The 26,867-nt window shown below is 48.4% G+C and overlaps 8 protein-coding genes across 8 annotated transcripts; 4 read left to right on the top strand and 4 right to left on the bottom strand.

Annotated features, from left to right (window-relative positions):
- Window positions 1–233: 233 nt before the first annotated feature.
- PEX2_003080 (SH3 domain protein) lies at window positions 234–3,048 on the bottom strand (the record flags this gene model as incomplete). Its single annotated transcript, XM_016737586.1, has 2 exons — window positions 234–2,936; window positions 2,992–3,048. 2 exons carry the CDS (start codon window positions 3,046–3,048, stop codon window positions 234–236), a joined length of 2,760 nt encoding a protein of 919 aa, XP_016598642.1.
- An 8,183-nt stretch (window positions 3,049–11,231) lies between these two features.
- On the top strand, window positions 11,232–13,573 carry PEX2_003070 (protein phosphatase regulator GAC1; the record flags this gene model as incomplete). The annotated part of the gene is made up of 3 exons (XM_016737585.1): window positions 11,232–13,097; window positions 13,151–13,431; window positions 13,489–13,573. 3 exons carry the CDS (start codon window positions 11,232–11,234, stop codon window positions 13,571–13,573), a joined length of 2,232 nt encoding a protein of 743 aa, XP_016598641.1.
- Window positions 13,574–14,788: 1,215 nt separating this feature from the next.
- PEX2_003060 (histone H4) lies at window positions 14,789–15,411 on the top strand (the record flags this gene model as incomplete). The annotated part of the gene is made up of 2 exons (XM_016737584.1): window positions 14,789–14,798; window positions 15,110–15,411. 2 exons carry the CDS (start codon window positions 14,789–14,791, stop codon window positions 15,409–15,411), a joined length of 312 nt encoding a protein of 103 aa, XP_016598640.1.
- A 697-nt stretch (window positions 15,412–16,108) lies between these two features.
- Window positions 16,109–17,253, top strand: PEX2_003050 (agmatine deiminase family protein; the record flags this gene model as incomplete). Its single annotated transcript, XM_016737583.1, has 4 exons — window positions 16,109–16,324; window positions 16,416–16,426; window positions 16,483–16,772; window positions 16,853–17,253. The coding sequence occupies 4 exons, from the start codon at window positions 16,109–16,111 to the stop codon at window positions 17,251–17,253; spliced, it is 918 nt and encodes a 305-aa protein (XP_016598639.1).
- Window positions 17,254–17,309: 56 nt separating this feature from the next.
- PEX2_003040 (uncharacterized protein) lies at window positions 17,310–19,046 on the top strand (the record flags this gene model as incomplete). The annotated part of the gene is made up of 1 exon (XM_016737582.1): window positions 17,310–19,046. The coding sequence occupies one exon, from the start codon at window positions 17,310–17,312 to the stop codon at window positions 19,044–19,046; it is 1,737 nt and encodes a 578-aa protein (XP_016598638.1).
- A 535-nt stretch (window positions 19,047–19,581) lies between these two features.
- On the bottom strand, window positions 19,582–20,283 carry PEX2_003030 (GNAT family N-acetyltransferase; the record flags this gene model as incomplete). Its single annotated transcript, XM_016737581.1, has 1 exon — window positions 19,582–20,283. The coding sequence occupies one exon, from the start codon at window positions 20,281–20,283 to the stop codon at window positions 19,582–19,584; it is 702 nt and encodes a 233-aa protein (XP_016598637.1).
- A 2,616-nt stretch (window positions 20,284–22,899) lies between these two features.
- On the bottom strand, window positions 22,900–24,460 carry PEX2_003020 (putative mitochondrial carrier protein; the record flags this gene model as incomplete). The annotated part of the gene is made up of 2 exons (XM_016737580.1): window positions 22,900–24,327; window positions 24,425–24,460. 2 exons carry the CDS (start codon window positions 24,458–24,460, stop codon window positions 22,900–22,902), a joined length of 1,464 nt encoding a protein of 487 aa, XP_016598636.1.
- Window positions 24,461–24,876: 416 nt separating this feature from the next.
- Window positions 24,877–26,622, bottom strand: PEX2_003010 (uncharacterized protein; the record flags this gene model as incomplete). The annotated part of the gene is made up of 2 exons (XM_016737579.1): window positions 24,877–26,289; window positions 26,344–26,622. 2 exons carry the CDS (start codon window positions 26,620–26,622, stop codon window positions 24,877–24,879), a joined length of 1,692 nt encoding a protein of 563 aa, XP_016598635.1.
- Between the last annotated feature and the right edge of the window lie 245 nt (window positions 26,623–26,867).

The raw sequence follows: 26,867 nt of genomic DNA, 5'->3' as shown, positions 1-26,867 counted from the left end.
ATATCATAGACGATATAGATATAGTCCATGGCTCATGAATCTAACAATGTATAGATGCAATGCTCGGAAACGCTCATGCGACATTCAAATTCATAACTCCGATCTTCATAATCATCGTAACCATGCAACGAAGAGACGCAAAGGAAAGGAGAAACAGAAATGGGTATACGATGCATGTCATGCGTATCATATGTGCGTGCGATATTCAAACACAACAAAAAGCCAAGGAATCTTTACCTATGAACCTCCCTGACGAATTCGACATGCGAACCAGGGAACAGTCCCGTTCGGCCAGCGTAACATCCCCAGAACCAATCGTCGTTGATATTCTCAGATTCAGTGATATGCGCACCACGCGGGAAAACAAGCTCGTCTTCGACTTCTTCTTCTGGGTACCAAGACCACCGAGCGTAGACGATGAGGCCGACACCACCGTCAGGCGGGAACCGGCGGAAGGGTGGGATAATCGGAGTCGCGGTGGCACTGGAAGGGGGTGGATTTGAGGGATCAGAGCCGGCAGTAGTACTTCCGGTGGTACTGTTCATGGGGGCAGGCCCGCCACGCAGACGGGATGCTTTCTTACGGCGCTCGGGGCCGTCCTCCCAGCTCCAGTCACCGATTCCTTGTTCCGGGGATGCAACGGGGCCACCGCTTGCTGGGGAGGAAGTTGGTGATTGTAGTTGTGATTGTGCTACGTGCTTTTCATTCAGGGCGCGGCCACCCACAAGATCACGGACAATGACGCGGCGTTGACCTTCTTCGTGGTCTTCGAAGCCGACAACTATCGTGCGGTGGCCGGCAAGGCAGCGACGCCAGCCGTTGTGCCCGTTCTCTTTGTTGATTTTGCCTGTTGCCACGAGTTTGAGGTAGCAGTTCGTGCAGACATCGTAGTCACCGCCATTGCATTCTAGGCAGTGATAGCGGGTATTTGAGGCTGGGATTGGGTAGGTGCAGATATCGCAGTTTGTTGAGAATGAGAGAATTTTGAAGCTCTCGACCTCGGATGGAGTAGGGGTGGTATTTGATTCAGCCGGCGGCGGTGTGGTGGACGGCGCTGATGGAGGTGGACCATGGGTAAAGCGCCGGATGGGTAACAGGGCGTGGGTGCAGCATCGTCCTTGGTTAACGCAGGAGTTACAGAAACCCCAGTCTCCATCGTTGCACTGGTTGCATTTCCAAAAACAATCGTTTGCCTGCGATTGACACGTATCACAGAAGAGGCCGCTTTGTAGCCGGCGGACTGGGTTGTCGCTGGTCATTTGCCTTTCTCCGCTCATCGTTCGATGGGCAGTCTCGGAGGGCCGTAGGTATTTGAACCACATTAAGACATGACCAGGGTCATTCATTTGCAGAGGGCGTCGAGTAGACGACGATATAATTCGTTGGAAGGTTGTATGTGCGGATGCGCCAAATCCGTTCCATCGAAGACAGCCACGTCCCAAGCGGTAACATTGTAGACACAGGTGGAAGTTCCCATCCTTGCAACTTGGGCATTTCTTGTGTAGATTATATTGGATGTTGCCTTTCCCGCAGCGGTCACAGGAGATGGATGGCTCGGGGAATTGTACAGTGGGCGACGCAGGAACGTTGGATCGGGACGAAGATGGTCTTGTTCGTCTGTCCGACCGGATTGGAACAAGGGGCGAAGATAATGACGGAATGGTGTGCTCCGTGTGAAGCGAATTGCGGGAGGAATTTGAGGGCGCAGCGCCAGAAATGGGAGAATTCGTGGCTGATTGACTCGTGGACTGTCTAGAAGAGCTTCGTTCTCGTCCTCCGGTCACCCACGCTCTTGAGATACTCTGTTCTGACTCGGTGGCACGTCGCGGCCTGGCTGATGCTGATTCTGATCGCAAGCGCCCAGTCTGAGAGACGTGGCGATCTGCAGTTATATCACTCGCGGATCGGGCAGCAGGCCGTATGGCTTCATCCGATGCAGATGCCTGATTCGTTCGGACGGGGGAGGTCCTTCGGCGCCCACTCACTTGTTCTGAGCTGCGCCTTTGGTGACCTGCGGTGCTAGGCCGCGTGGGAGCCGAATCGAACAGATGCGGTCTGGAAACTGGCGGTCGTCTGACATTGTGTTCTCGGGTAGCCGCCGTTGGTTCTGCAGTCCTGTGGGCGGACTCGGACCTCGCATGTGTTCGCGTAGCTCCATCAGCCTCTGGTCGCTGACGAGACTGTGGTCTTTGCATATGCCTCCGACGGTAAGCATCCGCAATCCGTTCACTGAGTTCCTCTTCTTGTCTTGGCCCAAGATTATCAAGATTGATGTTGTCCAGTAATCCGTCCTCAAGAATTTGCCGCAAGATTTCCTCCTCCATGGTCTCCGCATCCGAGGACAAACTCAGCAATGAGCGCAGACTAGATTGATGCTCCACCCGTCGCGTACGGTCCGAATCATCGGGCCGTAATGTACGTTGCTGCCGCGTTGTATCGTCATCCCTCCGACGCCTTGACCGGCTGTCCTCCGTAGGCCTCTCGGTATTGGTGCTCCTTTCACGCGTCCGCGAAGATTGGTCCGTCCGCCTGGTCTCGCGTCTAGCTTGTGCCCGGCTTTCGCGTAGGCTCAACTCACGTACTTCCTCTAGAATGCGTCTATCGTCCTCGCCATCCTCCTCCGCGCTTTCCCCGCCCGAGGGAAGTGCTGGGAATACCGACTCGCCCTGGGTGTACCTGGTAGCAATTTCTGCCTTTTCATCTGCTGCTCTGGCGCGATCTGGGTGTGCGGTCAGGACCATGTCCAGCAGGGTCGTCACGGTGGCATTTGGGCGGGTGTCGCGCACTTCAGCACGACAGGAAGGACACGTGAATGGAGGCGAAGCGCGGGAACGACGCGACCCTTGTGCGGAGAACCATTCTTTCACGCAGGATCCGCAGAAAGTGTGGAGGCAGTCGAGGAGAGTGAGGGGCTGGTAGAGGAGCTCGGTACAAATCTGGGGCAAAAGAGCGGTGTTAGAAACGTAAGGGGCGGAATGGACGAGTACATACCGAGCATACCAGCTCTTTCTCAAGGTCCGCCAATCCGGAACTTTGAACTTGAGACATGAGCAGGTTTTAGAAAAGTCCCGTAAACAATAAACAGAGAGGTCGGTGAAGACCACGGATCGTAAATGTGGGAGAAGTTGGCTCCACCAATGGGCCCCGCGGTGATCTCCCGCTTACAGCTTCACCTTCACCTTCACCTTCTTCACTTTCAACACTTCAACTTCAACTTCGTCTCTTTCGACTTTAAATCCGAAATGCCTGAAAATTTTTGGCTTGGACACTGTTACAAAGTTGGTTTTGACACCGGATAGATTTCTGCACCCCCGATGAAGCTTGATGAAAAGGGTTGAACATAGCAATGTGAAAAGATGAAGATGGAAGATGGTAGATGGTTTCCATCATCAGATCTTCTTTGAAAGATTGTTGGCCTTAGGCGGAAAATGGGCTCAGCTGAGGTTTCAACAGAATACGCATATTTAAATATGCCACCGTGCAATTTCTTTGCACATCCCCAATTTGCATTTCAAGTTGGAATAATATGTCGTAGCCTGCGTAGAATTCCCAGAGTGAAATAATATCAGCAAACATGTCACTTTGCTCTACAACGATAGCCAGGTCTAATTAACCTCCAGTAACTACACTGAGACCCCTCAGTATCTGGTCTTGACCATCAACTTCCAAAGTATGATCACTCGGCTGCGAGGCGAGAACTCACATAAAAGGGTGTTTCTACCACAGGGTACATGGCAGGGTATATACCGGACAAAGGTATTGTATTAAAGAAGCCCAGCCAGAAGAAATCTCTATGCCATTTTTTCCCGCGCACACAAGGCCAAGCGGTCAACGGAATCATATTAGATCACCCGATATCGGTCATTGCAAGTTCACAAGTGTGTTCTAAACCAGACTATAGGGATCTGTTCTATTCTTCGCCATCTCCCCGAAATAAACCACCCATTCGCCGACGCAGTCGTGGCGGCAAAGATGCAGGACACGTCCCTCAACGCCATGGAAGTACAACACGCACGGTCCATGGGTAGAGATAGAGATACTTTCGAGTGACAACGCAATACAAGTCCGAGCACCGGTCCCTGAGCAGACCAGGCCGGCCGAGAAGAAAGAGTTTCAGTCGATTTTTAGTATCGTCCCTAGCCCGCCACATAAGGTGGATGGTGGAGGGATGATGATCCCAAAGGGGAAAAAAAGATACGAATCAAGGGAGGTGTCTTTTTAGACCTCGCCTCTCTTGTGGCGGGCGTCGCGGGTAGTTTGCATTATTCCTATGGGTTGATCTTGCTATCATGCGTAGCGGTGAGGGGGTGGCTGCTCGAAAGCGAAGAATTGACTTTGAAATGCTATTTCCTCGGAGTCTGAGCACAATGTTGTGAGGCCGGAACGTCGGAACTAGACACCTGCCATTATGGGCGTCATGTGAGTGAAGAGCAGAACTTTGTGTTTCTCTGTGTGTTTCAATGTGCATACGCCATCGCGTGGGAGATAGACGCTGATGCTGTCTTTCCTCACGGATCTCCCGGTGCGAGATGCATGCTGTGATCATCTGCGTGAACATGACAGTCAAAATGTGGGGAAGGTCTGTGTCAAGGGAGCTCGGGTTGTAGGGCCCGGTCACTGGCTCCCGCTGTGGCTTGAGGATATGGGAGAGCATAGCTTCGGAGGCCTTGGATGGCAGTGACAGCAGGAGATCTATTCGTCAGCTAGTGTTATCAGTTGAGGGGTTTGGTTTGCTGTCCTTGTCTGGTGATACTACCTGCATTGTCAGATGTTTACTGGCACTTAGGTATAAACACACAGAAGGCTATCAGATGTGAGGTGATAACGTCGCTCGGACAGTATGAGGTGGCAGATGCACCCCGCAATTGAGGGGCGCAGGGCTACAAGCCAACGTACTCACCTCCGCAGACAGCGATATCCGTTGAATACGAGAACATTGTAAGTTTACTTTGTGCCTTTATGCTCAGGAGCCTGCAATATTCCTAAAGCACTAAGTTTTCGGTTTAGTCTGGGGAATAGTGGGCTCACCCCTCTATCTTACTAGGGATATATGTACATAGTTAGGTCGATAGAGACGATGTTAGACAAGTTATTTTTGTCTTTTGGACGTCTTCTTTCTAATTGGATATAATTGGCCTATAAAATAACCATATCTAATCTTCGATATTAAACAAGAAAGAGCAAATGATCAACTTAGCAGCGATCATTATTACTCACGTATCCTACATGGGCCCTCTTCAACCCCACACCCACAGACGAGGGACGAGCTCAATCCCCTTCAAGGATTGTCCTCCCCCCCACCCTTATCTCTGACATCCAAACTTCCAAAAATTGAATGTATCTCGATAGACGGACAACGAGGGCCGAGTCTCCGAATTACGGGGCTTGATGGGCGTTAATTCTCGTATCAAAAATGGGCATTCTATAAATTCTATAACGCTGACGACGGAAAACGCCTCTCCCGCTAAGCGTGGGATGATAACGGGCCCAAAGCAGCCAATCTTCTAGCTCGTAATATGGCGGTTCAAGATAGCCGAGTGTCATTCTATTTGCGGCTTGACTTTTAGGTAATCTATCTGTCACCCGTGGATACACCCAGCTTCCAGATCGCGATTTGTATACTCCGTAGTGGCTACAGAATTAGTGGAGTGACTCACCATAAATAACGACAACTTAGCCGAGAGCGATATCAATTGAAGATTTGGAGAGAGTTCATTAAACTCTCAAATTCCAATTTGTCAGACGAATTGATAATCAACCCTGTATGTATCTGTAACTAGTAAATGTGGAGATAAAACCCCGCGACTTCGGGGTACACCTGCAAGTTGCACATCATTTTCCCCAGAGCAAACAAAACTATCTATGGAACTTTGCAAGCGTAAAGTGTAAAATCAACTATGAAACCCCTGAGACAAACCCACATCCAACAGCCCAGAACAACAACCATGCACTGACCCCGCCCATCATGCATAGATTGTCAGTTCGCCGCACTAATGCAGTGCCTTATGCACGGCCGCGCAGACTAACCAAGCTATCCTCGCCCCACTATCACCGCACCGTCGAGTCGTAGCTCCGGGATCGTACGCACTGACTACCGCGCCCCCGTTCTGGCCAGTGGTCGAACTTGGTGGGGGATGTTTTGGCGCTGGCCCTTCCTCGCAATGCTATGCATAAGCGTGGGGCCCGGCCAAGGTATACCTACAATATACTTACTTCGAGTGAGGCTACTAGTCTGTCGGTGGTATAGGTGGCTTTTGAGGTATAGATTAAGTATACTTTTTGCTATAATGTTACTACCATATGCACGACTAACGTTCCAAGGCCCGTGCTGGCCCTTGAACTAACACGCATCATGTATACCACCTAGACAATGTATATCGAATCGACTAAAGCGGCTGTCCCTGATCGCCTACCCGTATTGTCAGTGGTTGGTTGATGCCAAGATGTACAAGGTGGTGCCACTTTCCTTAACAATTTTTTCTTCGAGATACAACGTCCGGGATACAGATGCCCCTTGGGAACGTGTGCGGTTGACAGGGATGTTAGAAGGTCAGGTGGTGCTCGGTGCAGTGCATTGCAGAAAAGGCGCGCCTAGGATTTACGTGACGTGCAACATTGCATAGTCAGCCCATATGCGCTGCTTGCGTGCGATTTTCTTATTCTTGAGCTATCAGCAGCTACGGGCCAATCATCGTCGAATTCTCTATCTTGTGCCATAACTGTGGAAGGTTCAGGGTTGAAACGGGTTGAAACGTCTATGCCGTGCAACACGTGAGTAATTGGGATACTTGGGTGATCACACCGTTCCTATTGTCGTATGGAGGTCAAATCGGAAGGTTAGATACACATCTCCATCGGGTGTATGCTGTGAGCGAAGAGGATATCCGGGCGGATTCTATTTCTACAACCATAGTGTAGCGAACAGCTATATCCCACTGGCAGATCCAGACCGAATCATTACCAACCAGACGCGAACCCTGGGGTATAGGCCGCGGGGTAAGAAACCTTGGGGGAACAAAACGCAAGTCAGCATCGCCCCGACCACTGGGGTCCGCATCAACTCCGAGTTCGCAAAATATGCACCATGAACGCAAGAGCTGACGCCAGCGGTATCCACGCGGGGTAGCTAGAGCTCTCTAGGAAATGCGCTGCCCCTCTCTTTCATTTCACTCTCCTAGTCTCGTTGATGCATGGTATTCACGCTTCAGTTCCTTTTGTTCTTGGCAAGCAGTGACTGCAGCCTGAACAGGCCGCTGCCCAAAGCGGCTGCGTGTTTTATCACCAAGGTGAAGCAGGGGAAGCTTATTCTTAACAGTATCGGGTCGAATTGCGCGAGATGATTCTCGGAACTGAGCTGCCGATGGAGAGCCCGCTCGATGACCCAAGTCTGAGCTCAGCCACGCTAACGCCCCTCGGGGGCAGTTGCAGTTTGGAATTGTCGCCAGCGAGACAAGGCGGATTTCAAGGAGCACATCACTCCGGTGGAGATGTGTCAATTTGTAAAAGTTCAAAAGGTTCAAATTGCAAATTGCCAATGGAAAGGGATCGCATCTGGGCGATCATTTCGACAGTAGATTTGCAAAGGACTCTCAATCGGTGAGAGAGTAACCTTGGGAAGATCCTAAGGCTGAACTCTGTGATCTCAAGGTTCACATATGGTCACTGTATACTTCCTATAGGTTCTGGTCTGACCGCTTCGACGCTTCGACCCTATAACAATTTCTATTATTTAAGGGTTGCGGGTTAGGGAATCTAATTCGGGTTTCCCGTGAACCGGACAACCGATGGAGGGGTTCTCAGATTTCGGGATCAAATGAGAAAAAGAAAGGAAAAAAAAGCAAAAAAAGTGCACGGAAGTTTCCAGGGTCTCGGCAAGAAGGGGCTAAACGGACGTTATCGCCCTGCAGCTCGGAATGTTGCAACCTTGCCGCTCACCGAGACGTTCATATTGGCAATTTGAGGATCCCATCAGAATTGTATCGGGTCCGCCCGTAGGCTAGACTACCCACATTCAGTCCGTGGATACCTGGCAGAGTTTTGTGGGACAACTCCATGTTCTGAAAATGAGGGGTTGAAAATCTGGAGATTAAGCACATATGTACCTAGGACCTAGGTAGCCCTGTGCAGATCAGAAGAGTTCGAGACTCCCGAACGGTTGCGAGTCGAGACTCTAGAGTACCCACCATGCGCCCTGAGGCTTCAGGGTTTAGCCAATCTCATGGCATTTCCGAGGAGATCATTAGCCATAACGCCATGTGAAAGCCACCTGTTTTGTTGGGATAGTGGTCAATGAATAGAGTGGCAAAAAAAGGAAAACTCTGCGCCGCTAACGACAACAAAGGGGTTGGTGGTCCGGGCGTAGGCGTCTATACTCTGCACTGAAGCCTTGGAAATAAGAGAAAAAAAAAAGGAAAAAAAAAACCACTATCATCTAATGTTTTGTATGACATTTAATTAGTGAGACATGGAGATGAGAGTCACCGTGTTTCACGATTTCATCAGCCCCCACGGAAAACCAATTCGGAATTTGAAGTATTTGACCTTGCATAAGGTTTCATAGCTATCGATTCATAAAACATAGGATTAATGCAACTTTTACTTCCAAGTTCAGCATGTTCAGCATGTTCAACTTTTAAACTATGTATCTTGGAAAGATTAGAACACCCAAAGACTATGCACCATGATACTTGTAAGATGAAATGTCTTGGAGTACAAAATAAAAAATTATTTATGCTGCACGAGCGACCGGGGGTCCAGACCTCCCGCCAAGTATGTTGTAAAGGAAAACCAAGGCATCGGGGACTATCAAATGCACCTTGACATCATGGACTTATCGGCCGTGGAATTACCACAAATATTATTTTTTTATTTTATACATGGATATGAGAAAGTCGTGATTTCGGATACGTATTCGGACATTGGAATTTCCTCTACTCCGTATTCCGTAGAAAGATTCGTGATCGATTCGTGATTTCTTTAGTTATTACACTAATCCGATTGGAAATCTCTGAATCTGAATTGATCTCAAACACATATCTCCGTATCTCCATATTTTCATATCTCCATACTCCATTCTCCATTTTCTACCGGCTTTTGGCGGCACCCACGGTGGAGCCCTGGTGTGCATGTTATCGTAGATCCACCAAACTCCGGAGTACAGCACAAGTGCACTAACACTGAGACTATGTTCAAATGCACCATGCACGTCACAGTGGAATTCTATAAAGTATACAACATACCTAAACTGCCCAGGTGGATAACGAGTTTCTTGTTCTTTTGATATCTACGTAGTTAGACCATGGCTGTGTAGCGGGATAGGAAACCCGCAGTCGTTCCACCACAGGTAACAGGTTCCCGAGGTCATTACATAGACAAACTTGATCTTTGGAAGATCCAAGGTTTTTGGAAGTGTCAGAAAGTCTTGATAACAGCGTAGTATGATTTAAATTACATTCTAGACAATGGTTTTCTTTCTTTCTTCTTTTTGTTTTCCTTCTTTCATATATGTCTTTAGCTATTTCTCCGTCTGGTTTTTACATTGAAGTCCGACCGGACAGTAGGACAATGCCAGAGTAACTCCAGCCCCCTTGGCACTTGTAGCCCCCACGATTTCATATATGCTGGAACACGGTGTAGTTGAGGTGCGCCGAAGGAGGGGATGAGTGGATATTATGCTTCTAGCACTTGCATGGCGCAATGTATCCCTAGCTACCTGTGCGCGCCAAACAAAAAAAAAAGGTGACTCTCTATCTGCCACAGGCTAGGAGAATCTGGGACAAACAGGTTTTGGCTAGGCCGATCCATAAATCTCGACCAATCTTTGGACCACGGGGCCTTGACAGGACCTATGTTGATAAGGGAACCTTGGAAGATCGGTGTACTACATAATCTCAATGGCAGGGAAATGTTCAATAAGGAATGCTAAGTGTATAATTTTTGAAAGATCGATTTTGATGTATTGGGGATCATGGGAGGTAATACAAAATGATATGCGTCAGGTCAAAAACAGGGAACACAGGTTGAAGCAAAGTTAGTGTATATGGACCTCTTGGCGCCTGTGGGCTGATGGAGGCCTGTAGTCCGCTAATTGTCATACTAGGGGGAACATCCAGTGCATTATAGTGAGCTTGCAATATGGAGGATCGTCGTGCTCGTGCGAATAGACCATATTGTCGGAGAATTCGGATAAGTCAATAGGAGAAGCGGAAATAGGGGAGATGATGAGACATCAGTTTAGGATGTCCGCGGGTATATTGATGAGATATCAACTGCAATCGGACAATTGACAATGGAATGTAGAAATAGAAATAAGGAAGTAATAAAATATAGTAAAATAGAAATAGAAAATAATAAAATAGCGAGAAATTAAAAGAAAAGAAAAAAAAGAAAAGACAAAAAAAACCAGGAAGGTATCCCCCACCTCACAACTATACGGGACGCATTGACCTTGGTGGTATCGAAGCGGAGTCTATGCAAAGCAGACGCACCTAGACAACTAATTTTATGGCGCTTGGATGGCACAATTATCTTTATTTATCATGTTCCACTTTTTTTTTGGATGGGATTTCGGGTTTCCGATTTCTCTCAAAAAGCTATAATACCGGATTTTTATCTCTTTTACTCTGATGACATTTTCTTTACTCCTATCCCGGCTTATCTTCTCTTGTCATAGCGGAAATGGCTGCTTAAATTCGCCACTATATCTTCAAAGGTTATCTGGTACTTTCAAGGTACCTTTAAATCACCTCTCTTAATCGCGGCTGTGCCGGGAGCTTGCCAATTTTTTTCCCTTTCTTCTCTTTCTTATATGTACATCTTGTCTCTTCTCTGTACTATTTTTTAAACGTTTCACCTTTCGCCGATACTTTTGGCTACCTCCCATCGCCACTCGATGTTCATACTTCACGTTCACGGTATTGATAAGCTCTCTCCTTCCCTACCAAACCCCAATTCCCTTCCAAAGTCGTTTCTTTTACTGGTGTAACCTGTGAAACCTTAACTTTTCCACTGGCACCTTCCTCAAGTGTCACCCCACTCCCCTGCCCTGATGAAATGGCATGTCTTTCCTCGCCTCTTGCCACTCCTTGACATCCGTTGCCACACTCGGAATTTAATGAAGCCTTACTGACAGGCTACTTCAGGCACTTTATTGTGATTGAAACATTGAACACCTAGTCTCTCCTATCTACCTTTCATTCCCCTTCTTGTGTTGAGATACACAAGTCGGCCGGATGCCATACACTGCGCCGTTGAAGACGTTGCTCTCCGCGCAGCACATTGAATACTCTCGCCCAACCGAAGAGCTTTGCGAGAAGCCCGGTTTGGCGCGCTCCTCGTCAGAACGGGTTCAGAATTCCCGTTCATATTCCTCTACCTCATATACCCGTCGTCATCGGAGGAGTCCTTCGAACACCAAACCGACAGTGCATACCGCTCCAGAATCCCCGGCCTGGGCTTCCCCCTCTATTGATCCACATACCAGTCTCCGTCAGTCCCCACCGCCGATAAGCAATGCTATCATTCCTCCCGGGGCCGTAATCTCGCCTCCTGAGTCTGGGCCGAACTCAAGTGATGAAGAATCACCACACCGGAGTGGGGAAGGCGTCAAGTTTGACGAGCTGGAGGCTGCCGTTCGATCAATTAGATTGAGGAGGGAGAGTTCGCCAGAAAGAATGGATCAATCAGACCGCCCAGAAAGACAGGTTCGGCCCTCTTCGAGTGTGCCATCCACCACTGAGGCAAAGCCCACTCGGCCCAAGCTCCCCCACCTACCATTGTCCAAAGAAGCTCGCAAGATCAGTCACTCTCGATCATCCACGGAAACCGCCATCGAGTTGGCTCGGGAATCGGCACTGACTAGCTCGCCCGAAGAAAGTGATGTGGAGATGTCGTGCAAGCCCCTAATGGTCCGTAAGAAATCAGGTGAGCTTGTTCGACCTGCTCTTCGCCCTTCTTCCTCGCGGAGACGACCATCCAGCATGCCCGGTACTCCCGTCTATTCCAAGGCGGTGCACTTCGACTCCCACTTGGAGCATATCCGTCACTTCCTCCAACTGGACAGGCCATTGGCTGTCAGCACAGAAACATCACCAGTTGAAAATCACGACACCAAAGCCGAGTTTCCCTTTAGCTCTACTGACTCGCGCGGTCCGTCGTGGGAATGGGAGATCAAGCTTGCCAATTGGCCTAAGGATCCCTCATCACGTGCCACTCGTCCGGTCCGCCTTGAGCGGTTGTTCTTGTCTGCTGATAAGAGCACTTTGATTGGCACTGTGGCAGTCGCGAATCTTGCTTTCCATAAGAATGTGACGGCTCGTTTTACACTGGATTATTGGAGGACTACTTCGGAGGTTGCAGCGGCATACTGTCATGATGTTCGCCGTCAGCAAGCTGCCGACGGGTTCGATCGCTTTTCATTTGACCTCAAGCTGAATGATCAGGCCAATCTGGAGACCAAGACCATGTTCATGTGCATCCGCTACAACGTGGAAGGACGGGAATATTGGGATAACAATGATTCGGTGAACTATCAGATTGATTTCCACAAAGTCCCCAAGACCCCAACGAGCAAACCGGCAAGTGGCGGATCGCGTCCTGCTCTTCCGCGCAGCCGATCCTTCACTAGCTCTCATACCGTTCGACCCCAATCCATGCCGCCTAATTATGATTTCCCTGACCTCAGCGACAAGACGTCATTCACGAACCCTTTCAGTGGTACGAATGGTGCACCCTTGACTCGCACGCCCTCGGATGATATCGATACGGTCGCGCCGCCCAAACGCCGTGAAAACTCCAACCGCCAGGCATTTGGGAACCGTTACGACTTCGGAGCGTCGCTGTCTGCTGCTATGCGGTCAAAGGCGCCTCTGGATCGGACCGCTCTGACTGCCCATGCGAGATCCGGGGAGACTGTGGTGCCCGAGACCTCCAAACCGACCAAGAAAACTCCCAGTTTTGAGCAGGGCCATGGTTCCCCAGTGAGCGATAATACCCGCACCGGAAGTCGTGTGGGAGATCTAAAACCTTCCTCTTTGGTATCTAGCAAGCCACAGCTCGAGTCTTCCGTGTACCAGGAGTTGGTCGATAAGTACTGCTTTGTAAGTTTCACAGCAGCAAATCATACCATGACGTTCAAACTAACCTGTCATAGTATGGGTCTCCGCAAGGATCGAACCTGAAAGCACAGCCATCGATCTCGAGCGGTCGTGAAGGCGAGGCCCCAAAGAATGTATCTGCCCCAGCCTGTCCTTCGCCGCCGCTTTCTCCTCGGTCTCCTGCTCCTCTCGCTGCTCCTGTGGCCGAAGCACCGCGTGCTTCCACTAGCCCACGCGCCTCTCCACTGCCCTCAGCCTCAGCCTCCCCCTTGGCCTTTCGCTTTCCTTTCCACGGCGGATTCATGAATGACCCTCACTCTCCAACAGTTATTAGAGGGTGAGTAACATAAGACTGTTCTATGACAGCGTCCAACCTGGCTGCAATCCCCTCCAGTCGACCTTTAATGCATATCGTTGACGACTTCCGTGAAGGGGATTTGGTAGTCCTTGCGTGGAACTTGACAGATCCGTCGGCTTGATATCGACCCCTTTGATCCCAAGATGTATCGGTGCACTCTGATGGATGGAACTGTTTTTCTTCTTCTTTTGACTGCCTCTCAATATTATCTGCTCCACCCGCAAGTGGTTTCGACCAAGCAGCACATGTGAGCGATTGTCTGCGATGCATAATAAACCGCGGACGTTTCGTTGAATCATTCGCTGTGCGGTTCGCTACCACCAGTCGTCGGCCCAATTCTCGACGCGATCTCCCCAGCTATTGTCTGGCGCGGTCATTCTCACGATTTTTCTTGTTTACCTCCGCGTGCCGCTTTGGCTACGCATGATGACGCTACGATTTCTTTTCCGAGGCATTTTTCGATTCTTCGCTGTTCTTTCCTGGATGGCCATTCCTTTTCAACGCAAAAAGTTTTTTAGTATGCTCGCCTCCGCTCTTGATCTCGATGCATTGCACTTCCTGGGTTTCTTTTTTTTTTTTTTTTTTTTTTTTTGATTGCATGGTGTTCTGGCGTTTTGTCTTCCTTGCTTTTTCTTTCTTGCTTGTTATTCCGGTTTAAGTTACACGATACGGTCTACGTTTCTGGTTGGACGTGGACAGGGGACGTGGGAATGGGAAGATAGCCATACATGACTGCCTCCTATATAGGCAACGCGACGTATTTTTGCAAATCACACGAGACATGATGAACGTGACTGGGTCTTTTTTTCACTTGTAGTTTCTAAAATATAAAGCATTCTCTCATTAGTTAACAAAAATGCTAGCCACGGGTTCAAAAGCTAAGGGGTAGATAAAATGAAGTTCACATTCATTCGAGTGGTGGAGTCTTGGGGTATACTTCCCGATTGGGCTAGCGCCGCCACTTATCTTATCACCACGTGAGCAGTATCATTGTCGCTCGACGCAGGAAAATGCGGGCTCGCCGATGCCTGGTAGACGCGCTGGAAACCGACCCTTCATAACGCCCTTTTTCTTTCCCCGCCGCCCGCCAATCACCGCCGCATTGCAGAATGATGGTTAAATCTCTCGCTTACCTAAAACACTTACTTCCCGGATCACGCGTAATTGGCTTTCCTATTTAAACTGCCTTCCCCCTCCATTTAGTCATTTTCTCATTTTCCCCCTCTCTTGTCCTCAACGCCAACCCATCAAACGCGTGTTTTTCATCATTTAATCGACAACACAGACGTCGATCTATCTACATTTTTAATCCTTTCAATTCTTCATATTTGAAACTATGTCTGGACGTAAGTTTTAATGCTTCTTTTATGTGTTGTCGCCACTATTTCCCCTCATCTCTATGTTGTCGGCGTGGTGAAGTTCCCAAAATAACAACTGGTGATGCTCCTGCCGACACGTGACTTATGCCTCGGGCATCAACTGCATCACACCTTTCCTAATTAGGAAAGGCTGTCCACCTTTACGCATTTTAACACAACCTCCAACTACCCTCAACTACCTATACTTCCTTGTCCTTCATCCTGTTCTATATAATACTGCCACATATCCCCATCATCATCAAACAATTTCTTTAACAAAACCTAACAAACCAAAACAGGCGGCAAAGGCGGAAAGGGTCTCGGCAAAGGCGGCGCCAAGCGCCACCGCAAGATCTTGCGCGACAACATCCAAGGAATCACCAAGCCGGCCATCCGCCGTCTCGCCCGTCGTGGTGGTGTCAAGCGTATCTCCGCCATGATCTACGAGGAGACCCGCGGTGTGCTCAAGTCCTTCCTTGAGTCCGTCATCCGTGACGCTGTCACCTACACCGAGCACGCCAAGCGTAAGACCGTCACCTCCCTTGACGTCGTCTACGCTCTCAAGCGCCAGGGCCGTACCCTCTACGGTTTCGGTGGTTAGATTTGTCTTGCGACTTTGATCGTCTTGAGCGACTTTACCACCCACTCAATCCGTGTGAGGTGGCGGTCGAAGGCTTTTCTTACTTAATGCGCTACGGTCTGATGGGATTCTTCTTTTTTTTTGCGTCAAATGGTTATGGGGTTTAGGGAATTTCTTTGGGACTGCTTTTATGTCTTCTGAGGTTGGGACTTTTCTTTACGTGGGCAATGGACTTCTGTGTCCTTGATAACTAGTTGCTGATAGGCTCGCGGGTTGACTCCATCGAGTGCAATATCACGTCTTCTATCAGTCATTTGTTTTTTTACGTAGTTTCTACACTACGGAGTAGTTTGTAGCAAATAATTTTAGTTGTTTGGGTAGGTAGTAGACTGGGCCATTTATGCTGTTTTTGATCAATGACGGTGTCGCTGGTTATACATAGAAATGTCTCTCGCACAAAGTATGCTTTTTACCGCCTTCATATTTATCTGAAGTGACCTCTCCAACAACCATCTTAGAAATACTGCTACGAAGACATCACAAGGCCACAAACGCGGCCGACTATTCTTGTCAATTGTAAAGTGGGAAGTCACGGGCGGAGAATCGTCCCCCGCAACTTTAAATTCCCTTTCAGCTCAGCGATAACACTTCTACCTCGTTACAAACCCAATTCAGGCTCCTATGCAGAATTTCCGTTAGCATTCCGGTTGCAGCAAATATGGCTTCATCTTTAGTGAAAGCAAGATTCTTCTACCCCCACGAGACCGCCCGTCATGCTGCGACCATTCTCGGGTTCCCATCTAGAGTCTCCATCGCTTCCGCGTACTACGAAAGCGCCTGTGTCGACATTGCTAATTTGGCATCTGTAATTTCGGCCCATGAACCAGTTCGACTATATGCACGACCCGAAGATATCCAGAAAGCAAAGTCAATGGTTAGCCAAGCTATTACAAAATATCCGAGTAATACCTCGAATATCTCTGTGATTCCATTCCTCACAAATCACCTTTGGGTCCGCGATACAGGCCCTGTCTATGTACGTGGAGTTAACGAATCCATCCATTAACGTTTCGCAATAAACTTCCGTTTTAGTGAATGGGGGAGGAAACATGACCTTGACGCCCACGACCGGGCTTCAGATGGGCTTGATTGGCCTGTGATGGCACCTGAACAGATTGAAGAAAACGGAAGCTTTGCCCGTAGGGTTATCGAATCCGATGTTCTCCCATCTCCGGTGACTCTAGTGGAATCACCGATCCGTTTGGAAGGTGGTGCACTAGCTGTGGATGGCGAAGGCACACTTCTGGCCACTGAAAGCAGCATCATCAATGAAAATCGCAACCCGGGTCTTTCGAAGACCACGATTGAAGCAGAACTGCGTCGTCTGTTAGCGTTGAGAAAATAATCTGGTTCCCTGGCCGAAAGAATCTGGATGTCACTGATGTGCATGTTGACGCTGAAGTCAACTTTGTCCGGCCCGGGGTTGTTGTCCTCTCACGGCCCCATTCTAGCGTGCCTAAGGCCTGGGTAAAGATCTATGAAGAGATCAGGGGCATTTTGGGCCAGTCGGTCGATGCGAAGGGTCGACCTTTTGAGGTTCACATAGTGGATGAGCCGAACCCCAAGATCTTCGGGGTCTTGTCTTACGACGAACCAGCCACAAACTATGTGAATTTTTATTTCGTCAATGGGGGGCTTATACTTCCTCAGTTCGGCGATAGCCGGCGAGATCAAGAGGCCCTAGTGCTGTTTCAAAAGCTGTGCCCTGATCGCGTGGTTCGGCCAGTGTTTTTGTCTGCGCTTCCATTGGCTGGGGGCGTGATTCACTGCGCAACCCAACCAGTACTTTTCGTGGGTGAATGAGCATTCATGGGCATTGTGAAATAATGAAATAACATCACAAATTCAAAATACACTGGATGATCAACAAGACGATCAACAAGATCAACAAATTTTCGATTCCCAAAGAGGAAGTTCGTATGCGGATCAACCGGCTATGGGGTAATCCTGGGGAGAGCGGGGAAATCGCCGATCTGACCGGGTCACCTCGCGAATTCATAAACTCCAACATCAATCTGAAAACCAAGCGGACTGGTACCAAACTACTCCTTGTGCTCCGTTCCTGTTACCACTCACGCATTCGCGCTAAGAAGATGGCAAAGGCCTGCAACCACTCCAACTTGAACGAAGAAGAGAGAGAGACATGTACTGCAGGTGCTAGTCCGACATGCATCAGATGTAGCCGTCTCAAGATTGGCTCCACCGCTCGTCGTACTAAGCGCGCGAGATACCTCTCTTCTTCCGAAGACTTCCCCCATGGGGATTTGCGGGTTTCTACCATCGTGTCGCGACATCGCGCTCAGTCCAAGGAAAGCGAGAGCCATGCCTCATCTTCCTCACTTAGTGAATGTTCATCTTTGAGCTCGCCTACCAGAGATGACGAAGTTTGGTCGCCGGAAAGTCCCGATGTGATGATAATATCACCAGAGAAATTACTGGCCGCCCCCACCAACTTCCAAACGACGTCAGACGCTTTACGCACTGTTATGAACGTGGAGCAATTCTCCGTCATACATGCACCATTCGTCTTTGGAGAAAGCTTTATTCCGACATCCCAAAAGACCATTTATGTTATTCTGCAATTATCCGCCCCGATCCTAACCGAAGGATACCTGGCATTCCTCGGGCTGATGACAAACTACCAAAAGTCCCCTGTTATACGCCGGAATGAACCCGATATGTTCATGGCTGCGAAAGGACTGCAACGTCTGAGAAGTGTGAAAATCTCACACGATTACGACGCAGCTTGCGCTCTCTTCCTGGGTCAGACTATGTATGTCTTCAATATACTCACGGCACCGTATTCCTGTACAGCGCACTCTATCGTTCGGAGCTCCCTCATGTCAGCCAAACCATGGCTTCCCAGATTGATGCATACCCCTATAATGGACACAATAACCATGTCCCCGATTTTGATCGACACGGTCGAGTGTTTAGTCCACCGTGAGATCCCTATAATACGACTCGATCCCCAGCCTCGCCTCATCGTCGACCGCTATCTTGGCCTCTGCGCAACACTTCTCCCTCATCTCTATGACATCTGCGAGTGCAGTAATACCTTGAAGAGAGAAGCTCCCGCTGCTAGATCCGAATCATACTCAGCCCTTCACGACCGACTGGATGAATTAGAAGAGTTGATCCGACGCTGGCGGCCTCAGACCCCTTCTGGACTGTTCGACAGTTACGGCCAGCATGCAGTTCTAGCAATGGTGACGCACGCAAATCTATATCGCCTAGCAGCTTTATTGATCATCCACCGGTTGCGATATCCGCTGGGAGTCGAAGATGAGGCAGCATGGAAACTTGCAAATGGGATATTTTCTGAATTGTCATTTTTTGCAAAGTCGGCGATCAATGTAAAGGGATCCACCGCGCTCCCTCTGGTGTTTCCTTTGACGATGGCTATGTTTGAGATACATGGGCCCGGAGAAGATCTGATAGATCGCTTGGCCTTGGCCTCATTCACGGTCCAAAGTGCATGTTTGTCCCGGCTTCAGGACTTTGTCCAGTTGGCTAGGGCATCGAGAGAGTCTGGATATGAGGGCATTTGGTTTGAATTGGTTGATAAACATCTTCATGTTGCGGTACCACCATAGCGTTGAGTTGGTCGCAGCAACAGTGCTTTTATGTATAGTATTATTTTAGGGCTGGTGGCTCCGTTTCATCTTGTTGTCAGTTTTTCTGTTGCTTCAGTGAACAATAGTCATTATATACGCTGAAGTTGTGAATACAGCAATACTTGTTCGAGACCAAATGCTATCAGTTCCACAATATCTTACAGTTTTCTGGGGTTTTCATTGGGATTTTAGAGAATTTATGTGTACATACCTCAGGTCAAAATTCCCCGGCTACAGCTCAGCGCGGCTTCGAGTTAGTCGACAATTTATTGAGCGAAATTAGTCAACATGAAAAGGATGCCGGGCTTTCTGTCTTCTGTCTATTGAATACATGGAATCATTAAGCTAACTGTCATCCAACCATGAAAATGCCCTCGATTTAGATTCCCCACCTAGCTACCTTCGAATCCCTCCATATTGAAACCCAAGTTGATCTTGTGATAGGTTGACACCCAAGATTCGATCAGCTTCCAGTAGTTGGGTTGTCCACAAAGTAGCATAAGTCGGGCCTTCATTAATTGGATGGTTCAGTGGAAGACTGAGGAATGCGTTCTGATTGATCTGGCACTATTCCTCTCAAAACCTCCCACTCATGCTCCAACATGGACAAAATGACAACATCATGCCAAGCGCGGCGATAGTATGCAGCTTCACGTTCACGGCCTTCATCCACAAATCCAAGCTTTCTGTAAAGCTTCAAAGCATTGTGGTTGAACGAAAATGCGCTTATGGAGACTCTGTGCAGTCCAAGATGCTGAAACGCCCAGTCCAGCATCCAATTGATAGCTTCTCCACCGTATCCTTTCCCCCGAAACCCGTCCGCAAGTGAGATTCCTATCGTCGCACTGCGATGATGGGCCTCATTGGGGCCATTGACGTTGAAAAGACTCATGTGGCCAATTCGAACTAACTTGTAATCTTGAGCAGGCCCAAACAAGGTTGGAATCTCAGATGGGGGAGTATTTCCTGCTTCGGTGGAATTTTGAGGAGGGAGACATATGACCACTCCTAGAATGGCGTCTTGGAGCATTTTGATGAATTCTCCGGCAGAAGTTTTGGGACACGGGCGTGGGAGACGTCCAGTACTCATTGTTTGGATTGTAGGGTCGTTCATAAGATCGTGGAAAAAGACCAGGTCCGCTTCAGCGTTCTCTGGGGCTCGGTAGACGAGCCGACTAGACTTGGAAAGGTCCCCGGGGGCTTGAGTTGATGCCATGTTGGAAAATTAGAGATAAGTGTCGGAATGCAGAGTCTGTTTACTTAGGGATTATCGATAGCTTTATAAAGATGAGTGGGACATATCCTGCTCACTGTTAACCAATCAGCGTGCAACGTTCACGCCCCAGTCAGCGCTATCAGCCTCCATAGTTGGGGCTATCCCCTGGAGGGTAATCTCGGGCTCCCGATTAGGTCGGGTATTGCAGCGAGACAGTTGTGTGACTCACTATATGTATGTAGGATAGCAGGGAACGGCTAATATGATGAAGAATATAATTGGTAAAAGAAGCCTAAGGCACCGACATTACTACCATTTATATGTCCTTTACCCTTTCCCTACCTATTGGATTAAAAGAAAGAAAGCGTAGAAATAGATACACGCTGGAATATAAATTTTGATATATACTTCTACTATATGACCTTAACACTCCTTTTACCCTCTTCTCTCTTTTTATGTTGTAGACATTTTATCAACTATCAAGGGAAGAAATAATTCTTTACAACATCCTGTCTTGGTGGTAGATAATTTAGGTACAGGCTTATAAATAGAATCCTATATGGATGACGCACTTGCAGTAAAAATATCCGCAATGGTTAATTTTGTAGTATATCGCCATTGCAGGAAAGGAAATAAATCACAAAAACATAGGCTGGGATATGTATTCATCTATAATGACATTACCAAACTGTGTTTGCTTTCCTGGAATACTCGCCTTCCATGTTTCTTTTTTCCTTTCCCTTTCTCTTCTAAGACACGCTTTTCCATGCAACTCCGAATGCACTCAGACCTTGCAGCTTCTTTTCAACAGTCTAGTTAGTATCTACTTTTCCATTCTTAGGCGCATCCATGGACGATCTTTGACCTACTCTAACATTGTACTATATTAGATACCATCATGTCTTTGAGTAGCATGCCGTTGGAGGTTATTATTCTCATTGCCAAATGGCTCGATAAAAAGAGCCTAGCCAGTCTTGCTGTCTGTAACAGCCAGCTTCGTGCATTCGTCACACCTGTTCTCTACTCTTCTATCAAAATAGGATATCCATGGCAGTTTCCCTATAAGTCCGAAAATACGACGCCCTCAAGGGCCCTCGACGAAGAATATGCAAAGGCAAAGCTGGTGCAACATAATCGCATGGTATGGCTCCCGCAATAACTTTATTGGCAGATTGCTAATGCTAAGTAAAAAGCTACAATCCTCGACCTTTTCGATCCTTCGAACTCCGGCCCTTGCAAAGCTCTTCCGTCGTGTTGATATCACTGACTGGACTCTCCGGTCCATGTGGCAATATAAGGTGTCGGGTACTCAATTCCCCTTCACACAGGACGGATTTAGGTTCACAGTCAATTTAAAATCGATGATATTCACCCCAGTAATCTGAAATTACTCTCAGATGCCGCAAAACATCTTCCACTACTACAGCATCATGTGAGAGGCTGGAATAGAGGTCAAAGACCTACCTCTGATGCTGTGCTTGTCACTCTTCTCGCTTCACTTCCCAGACTGAACCGACTTGAGATCTCACTTGCAACTATCTTGTATGGGTATTACGTTATGGAACTCTTTCAACAAGCCAGCAATCAAAACACCTCTGGTCAAATTGCGCTTTTGGGAAATTTGACACATTTGGATATTGAAAGTGGGACATACATGAACGTGCAAAGCGTGTTGTATTCTCGCTACGGCGTCATTAAGAGATTGATTCAGCTCCCATCGATAACCCACCTTACCGTCTGTGGCTGGGGAATTGTGATCAGCGCCCCGGAGCTGAATCATAAATTCACGTCCGGTCTTGTTCATCTAGAGCTTCGCAGAAGCGGAGTTGACTACGATACTTTTAAGCGCCTCCTTCGAAGCTGTAGGTCATTGAAGACTTTGATTTATGAGTCTTGATTGGTGCTGGTAATCTCACGAGCGCTCAAACACGCGTCCAAATCGCTTCAAAGCCTGTGGCTTGAAGCTACAGGATTCATTCTGCCACTTGACCTCGCTAGGCTTCCTTTGACTACTTTGTACATTTTACCGGGATTTCTCGTCAAACTTGGCCATGCCAGGGCATATGCTGGATTGGGATGGGATATGGATGTCTTCAACAACATCGAAGTACCACTAACTTCTCGACTCCCGAGGGTCATTGGAGGTGCCCCACATTCTCCAACCTCCAAGAAAGAGAGATATTGGCTATGCTCTTGGCCCACTGTGTGACCTTATCCGAAATCGCACATCTTACTTCCCCGAATTGCGAGAAATTCGAATTGAAGTTCCAAATGGACAAGATATTTCCGATTTGGAGAGAGAAGCAGACGCTTGTGAATTTAGACACCAGAAGTTCGGTGGTGGATATCAGCGTGTTCTTCTATGAAACCCCGGCGAGAGACCGTATCAGTTCGAAGAACAGACTGTGGCGCTGGAGCAGGGGCTCAAAAGATTTGAGCCATCAAATGCTCATAGATGGTATTTTGTTTATGATGAGTCAAGTGTCTAGGTGGCCGCATGAGCCTGGAGATCATTAAATCGAATGTCATTATGTACCTGAGTAACAAAACATGGAAATGGTCGTAACAAGAATGCTCAAATACGTAAATGCTATAAACAATATAAGTCAGCTCAAATCAATCTCGATGCGACCCACGATCCTTCTCCCAAAACCAATGATAAAGGCTCTTCCACTCGGCCGCTTCATCCTCAACATAATCACCGACCAGCTCAGCGGTCTCATTGACTTCATCAGAAAACGATGAAATGTGAGCCTTCAGACCCGAAGAAGCATCAATGCCAGTATGCGCACTCCCAGAAGCATCAGCAGCGTTACCACCAGAACCAGCGTTCAGCAGCTCTTCCGCGCCCTCCTTTGCTCTCTCTGCTAGGTCACGCGCTCCTTCACGTGCGATCTCTGTATACTCCGATGCCTGTTCGCGGGCACGCTGGATAAGTTCGTCTGGTGTAGGATAGCGACGTCCCAGCAGTAGGAGGAGGTAATAGCTCTTGACTATGAAGGCGTACACTGCGTCCTTTGCGAGCATTGTAAAGCCGTGCGAGAAGAAACCTCTTAGCACTTCACCATGAAGACCCGCGTAGAGTCCTATTATACCATCTGTGCGGGCGATGGCGGCGACATTGGAAAGTATTTCAGGGGTGAGAGAGGCGAGAAGGGAGGACCGAGCCTTCTCTGCAGTTCCAGACTTAGACTTAGAGTCCGAGCTCATTACTTGAGCTCTTGTTTTCGCGAGGGAGAAAGGGTATGTGATTGACGAGGCGGCAACTTTGCTTAGAGCCGCCAAAAGGAATGTCAAAGCTGCAGGGGGTTTATCGCGCTTCGAACGTGGAAGAAGAGTCCGTTTGAGGAATTCATTGAGGAAGAACGTGAGCGATGGATTCAGGGTGAGTATCAGGGTGGCCGAGTATCCAGACCAAAAGCCTAAGATACCCTTCTCAGCGCGGATACGAGCTGCGATATCACTCGTTGACAAGTTTGTCGCATTCCCGCCCTTGCGTGCCGCTGATGTCTGCTTGCGCGCAACGATATTCGACAGCGGCGTAGTGAATAACTTGGCAAATGAGCCAGCTAAGACACCAACGGCAAGTTCGTCCAGTATTGGGAGGACAATATTTTTGCTCTTGGCAGCTCGCTCTACACCTACATGCGCGACTATCCTCTTCTGGCGGATGGCACTATAAGCAAGAAAGAAAAGGAACGAATCCGCGACCGTCTTCCATGTATCCTGCGCTAGACCGGGGTAGAAGCCAGCGATGCCTTGCTGGGCATATATCTTGCGAGCAGCATCCACCACACTGGTATAATTTTCGTCGGCATTCTCGTCTTCGTCTGATTTTTCGCTCGAGTCGCTGTCTTTTTGCTTCTGGGTTTGTAGACGGGCGACGATGACATTGAGAGGGTAGACGACCACATTGGAGATGGCTGCGCCGACTGCACCGGCAGTTGCATTTCCTAGGGCGGGGAGGGCTGGGCCACGGAGAGCGGCAGATTTCCAGTCGCGCGGGTCATGGGCTTCGTAGCGGTAGGAGGGGTGATAGACGTCCTTAATTGCATGAGCATGTTAGTACGGTATGATGCAGGGTAGGGACGTGGGTGAAGATTTGCGAGGAGATAGAAGCAGGCTGGTCTTCAGAACACACCAGTTGAGACTCATAGGATAGCTTGAATTCAGTCATGGTTCTGCTTGGGCGAAATCCAGTTCGGGGGAATTGATGTTATGCTCAGGATTGGGCCCCTCAACCTCTGATATCCGTTTCAGACAAAATGTGCATGAGTGAGATATTTCCAAATGGGTTGAAATGATAATAATTATAGACTAGTGGGAAGGATTCTCAATCAACTACGAACGTGACCTCTTTGGATTAAGGCCGAGGTCCATCCCCGGGGCCATGTGGAGGGATTACGTCATGTAGATCATATGGTCCGTGCACGTATCAGGCTACAAGGCAGTCAATTCCTACATACACTGGTACTCAGTACATACAAATAGGAAGGGAATCCTTCCCAACAGATTTCACCTCTTGATCTCTCATCTAAATACCAGTATTCACCACTTTCTGGGATTCATCCGTCTGATCTCCGATTGAAACATTCACTGGAGGTCGAAATTCAGTTCCCCTCGCTGAGTGAAAGGATGCTCCCACTGGATCTCGCCGTCAAACCCCCAGTCAATCTTTTTGTCTGGGCATGATCCTCTTTTCTCGCCTGTCATCCAGGATCGCACATAATCGGCGGAGTTCTCGATTGTTGTCAACTTCACTCCAACGTGGTTTGTGATTTGGGAGAGTGCGTTAAAAAAGTACACACCCTTGTCCTCAAAAGGGGCCTCAATTATGATCTCCTTGAGGTGTTGGAAATGGGGAGGCTCCGATGAAATGGGCAACCCTCGACTGTAAAGACTTTCGCGCAGCTTCTCAGACATGAGGAGGAACTCAAGACCATCACGGATTTGGAAGATGTGCAGCTCCTCAAGTGATTGGGGAAGTAGCTCGTGCAAAGGCATTGCACTGTTGTAGACTCCATCCTGGTCATAGAGCCGTAAGTAGCGACCTTGAAATGATGAGATTTTCTGTTCAGTCTGAACAAGATAGCCGGCCGAAATCCGTAGTCTCTTCAGATGAACAAGCCCCGAGAGGTCGACAGGCTGAAGATACAAGTCCTCGTATATCCTTCGGCCACTTTGATTGAATGATAATTCAAGACAGGTCAGGGTCTTGTATATGTATTGAAGCGCCTTGCTGAGGTCTTGGACTTTCAAGACCCAATACTTCTCCTTTGTCCATCCGCGTTCGTAGATGAAGGTTTCCAACTTGTTGGTTTGTTTGAGGAGCTTTTCAAGACACTGGGCATCAAAGGTGCAGTCACGAAGCTCGAGGTGAATGAGGCGATCGGCATTTTGAAATTCAGGTCTCAGCCACCGTCGTGCGTTGGTCCATTGGGTACCGAATGCATGGGTCAAGGTGGGAATTTGAAGAAGTACCATAAGCATATCAATGTCAGCCAAGGGCCGTGTTCCTTCAACTTCGGCTTTCAGGTGAGTGAGCTGAGACAGCATAGGTGTGGAAAAACTTGGAATGTCATTTTCATCCATGTAGATGGGTTGTGCACCGACGATACCGATCAAGACTCGTTCGACCAGATTCCACTCTGTAACTGGAGGGTCGCTATATGGGTCCTCACTCTCCATCTTGATCTCGAGACGTTTTAGGTTAGGCAGATAGCCCAGAAGAACAGCCAGCAATGCATCTGAACGGGGTAAATCAGGCTCAAGCGCTCTGTGCAATGCGGCCCTGACTGTTGGATACAATGGTAAACTCATACCGGCATCCATGATCATTTTATGGTCTTGTGAAAGCAGGGGTTGAATAATGAGCTGTTCTCTATCCGGGTGGGTATGAATATGCCTGTGCGTGTAGCAAAGGTCGTGCAGGTCAGTCAAATCGAGAGATTTCACGAGTGCCGCAATGTGGTGGTTGCGGAGGATCGTAAGAAGAAAGCATTCAATCTGTATATTGAGCATCAGAAAGTGAAAGAAATTCTGCGAAGAGAGGAGACTTACGGAACGACGATCTGCGGGCCATGCCAAACCGGGCCAAATCCGGTAATTAGGAGGAGCTCCTAAAGATACATGGGCGTACAGTTCAGGCATGGCCATGAGATACAACTGTCTGTTGCAGGTAGCCACATGCCTGAGTGTCAAGGTGTCACCATCAAGGTATTTAACAATGATAACCTTGATTTCTGCCGGGAGGTCTTGAAACCCCGTCTCTCGTCTAGGAGGGGTAGGAGGGGCTCGATCAAAGAGAGGAAGAAGAGAGATGGGCATAAGCAATGACATGTTTGATAAATCTGATCTCTGACTTTAGGCAGTGCAAGAAGAAAGAAAAGTTAGGGATGGATGAAGAAGAAAGATGAGAGGTTGGAAGGGACAAGATTTTATGCGCAACCTGTCTCATCCATATACCAGTCGCTTAGTCGCCATGACGATTGCTTAGTCGTCTCGGCGATTACTTACATCGTCAAACTCTTCCAAGTTAGTTGCGGGCATTGAGCAAATACAGTGCTACTTGGGCATGAAATCTA

Source organism: Penicillium expansum, assembly GCF_000769745.1.
Source record: "Penicillium expansum strain MD-8 chromosome Unknown contig8, whole genome shotgun sequence".
Lineage (NCBI taxonomy): Eukaryota > Fungi > Ascomycota > Eurotiomycetes > Eurotiales > Aspergillaceae > Penicillium > Penicillium expansum.
Note: the sequence above shows the minus strand (reverse complement) of the source record. Positions and strands in the feature narration are given on the sequence as shown.